Here is a 1,908-nt window from a genome sequence, read left to right on the forward strand (position 1 = left end):
AATTTTCGCTCGCTTCGCTCGCAAATCCCTCTCCCGCATCTCTGTAACTTCTAGCATACACGACGGTGCTTGAACTTTAAAAATAAATATCAAAAGGGAAATTTTACTGTGCGCCCCAAAATATTTTCAGACCTTAAATCATAAAAATTAGGGAAATAAGTTTTTGTTTGGCACATAAAAAGTGCCCCTGGAAGTAGGCAACCCGCAATTTTTGCCCCCCCTTGAACTGCGAGCCAGATCCGCCCCTGACTGTAGCCCACCCCTAGGTGTTTTTGAAAGCAAGCAGGGGCACACTTCCCCATGTCCAATAGGCCCCCAGGTCCCTCGCAGCCCGGCCAGGGCCTCTGTGTGTCGCGGCCAGCGTGAGGAGTCGGACAAGTTAACTCATCGTGGCCCGGGCCGGCCCCGCCGCGCCGCATCGCGCCATAAGCCGAGGCCCTCGCGACTGTACACGCTCTGGCTGTGGCGGGGCCTCCTCGGGGCTGGGGCTCCCCGACGTCCCGCCTGCACTGCCCCCGCCCTTCCCCCTGCTCCTTTGACCTGGGCCCCGCGGGCACACAGCGAGAGTGACAGCTTCGCGCCGGCGGTCAGCGGCCACCCTCCTCACCGCCAGCCCAGCGAACCCCGGCACTCGGCAGGTCGCCGGTGCGGCGGGCGTCCTGGGACCTTCTGACCAGCACCGCCGCTCTGAGGCCGAGAGCCTTGTGGGTCCGCGGGCGGACGCGGTGCGGACGCGGCGCACGGGTGGGATCCCAAGGAAGGACCGACCTTGACCTTGGCTCGCTGGTTCAAACCTCACGGGTCACGCGGGGCCACAACAAAGCAGCGCGCCACGAGGCTGTCAGCTGCCGTCAGCTGTCACCGACTGGCTGTCCTGCCCGTCCCATTGAGTGCCTTATTGACTGATTTCATTTTTGGCCGCGGCGCGGACCGCGAGGGCCCGCTGGCCTGCCGGTGGCCACCCGCCCGCGTCGTGGTCGCGGGTGCCGCCCGCCGTCTTCCGTAGGCCCTTCCCGGCCTCCCTAGCCAGGTCCGCGGCCGTCCCAATTCGCCTCTGAAGGAGTTCCCCAGCGCGTTGGGCTTGGCACTCCGGGGTTCTCCGCCGGTAGGGGCCGACCGGTCACCCTGACTCGGACTGTGAAGACGGGTCCTGCTGGTGATGCTGGGGCCTGCGGCGGGTCAGTGTCCTACCCTTCCCTACCCTACCTCACCCCGGACTGGGCGGGGCGGGGTGGAGCGATGCGCGGCTGCACCAGGCCGGCCTGCACCGGCAAGATGCTGCTGATAGCACAGTAGCTACATTGTTTCAGCAGCCACGTGGGCGAACCGATTCGGGAGAGGGGAAGAGAGGGAGAGTAAGAGAAGAGAGGTTGTGTTGTGGGGAGGGGGAGGCCTTGACAATGGCACGAGGCGAGAGGTGACGGAGGCATTTAATCGATCGATCTTTCCTGCAGCCCGCGTCAGCAGGGAGCCGTACTGCTGGTGACGTTGTTGTTGTCGGCAGCCGCACTCACGGCCAAGGAGCTCACCTCCTGGGAGGTGGCGGCGAGCTGGGCTGACTACTGACTAGGCTGTAACGGGACAGGAAGTTACCTGCGCTGGCGTCGAGGGAGCGGGCGAGCGCGCTCCGCGGCGACGAGAAGCTCAGCACCAGCACGACGGCCGCGGCGGCGAGGCTCCTGAGGAGCATGTCACAGCCGAGGGGCTGGGCGCTCTTGCTGGCGGGGCGGGGCGAGGCGTCGTCGTGGTGGTCAGCGTCGTCCTGCGGTCGTCGTCGTGGAGAGTGTCGCGGCGGGGCGGGGCGGGGGCTGGAGGGACGACGACTCTGTCGGCTGCTGCGTCGCGGCAAAGACTACGAGGCGGTGGCTGCTGCTGGACCCCGCCCGGGGAACCAACCGCCCCGTCCCC

The 1,908-nt window shown here is 65.7% G+C and overlaps 2 protein-coding genes across 2 annotated transcripts in view; both read right to left on the minus strand.

The window, feature by feature from the left end:
* LOC113204150 (uncharacterized) overlaps window positions 1-1,877 on the minus strand; it is a 59,845-nt gene extending 57,968 nt beyond the window's left edge. Inside the window, exon 1 of the mRNA XM_052268006.1 lies at window positions 1,594-1,877. Coding sequence (XP_052123966.1) covers window positions 1,594-1,690 — 97 coding nt within the window. The 5' untranslated portion in view covers window positions 1,691-1,877. The remainder of the gene's footprint in view (window positions 1-1,593) is intronic.
* The window catches only part of LOC113204188 (ATP-dependent helicase brm), a 17,475-nt gene that overhangs the window by 9,728 nt on the left and 5,839 nt on the right, over window positions 1-1,908 (minus strand). The window lies entirely within an intron of this gene.

Source organism: Frankliniella occidentalis, unplaced genomic scaffold (assembly GCF_000697945.3).
Source record: "Frankliniella occidentalis isolate FOCC.00 unplaced genomic scaffold, Focc_3.1 Scaffold4, whole genome shotgun sequence".
Classification (NCBI taxonomy): domain Eukaryota; kingdom Metazoa; phylum Arthropoda; class Insecta; order Thysanoptera; family Thripidae; genus Frankliniella; species Frankliniella occidentalis.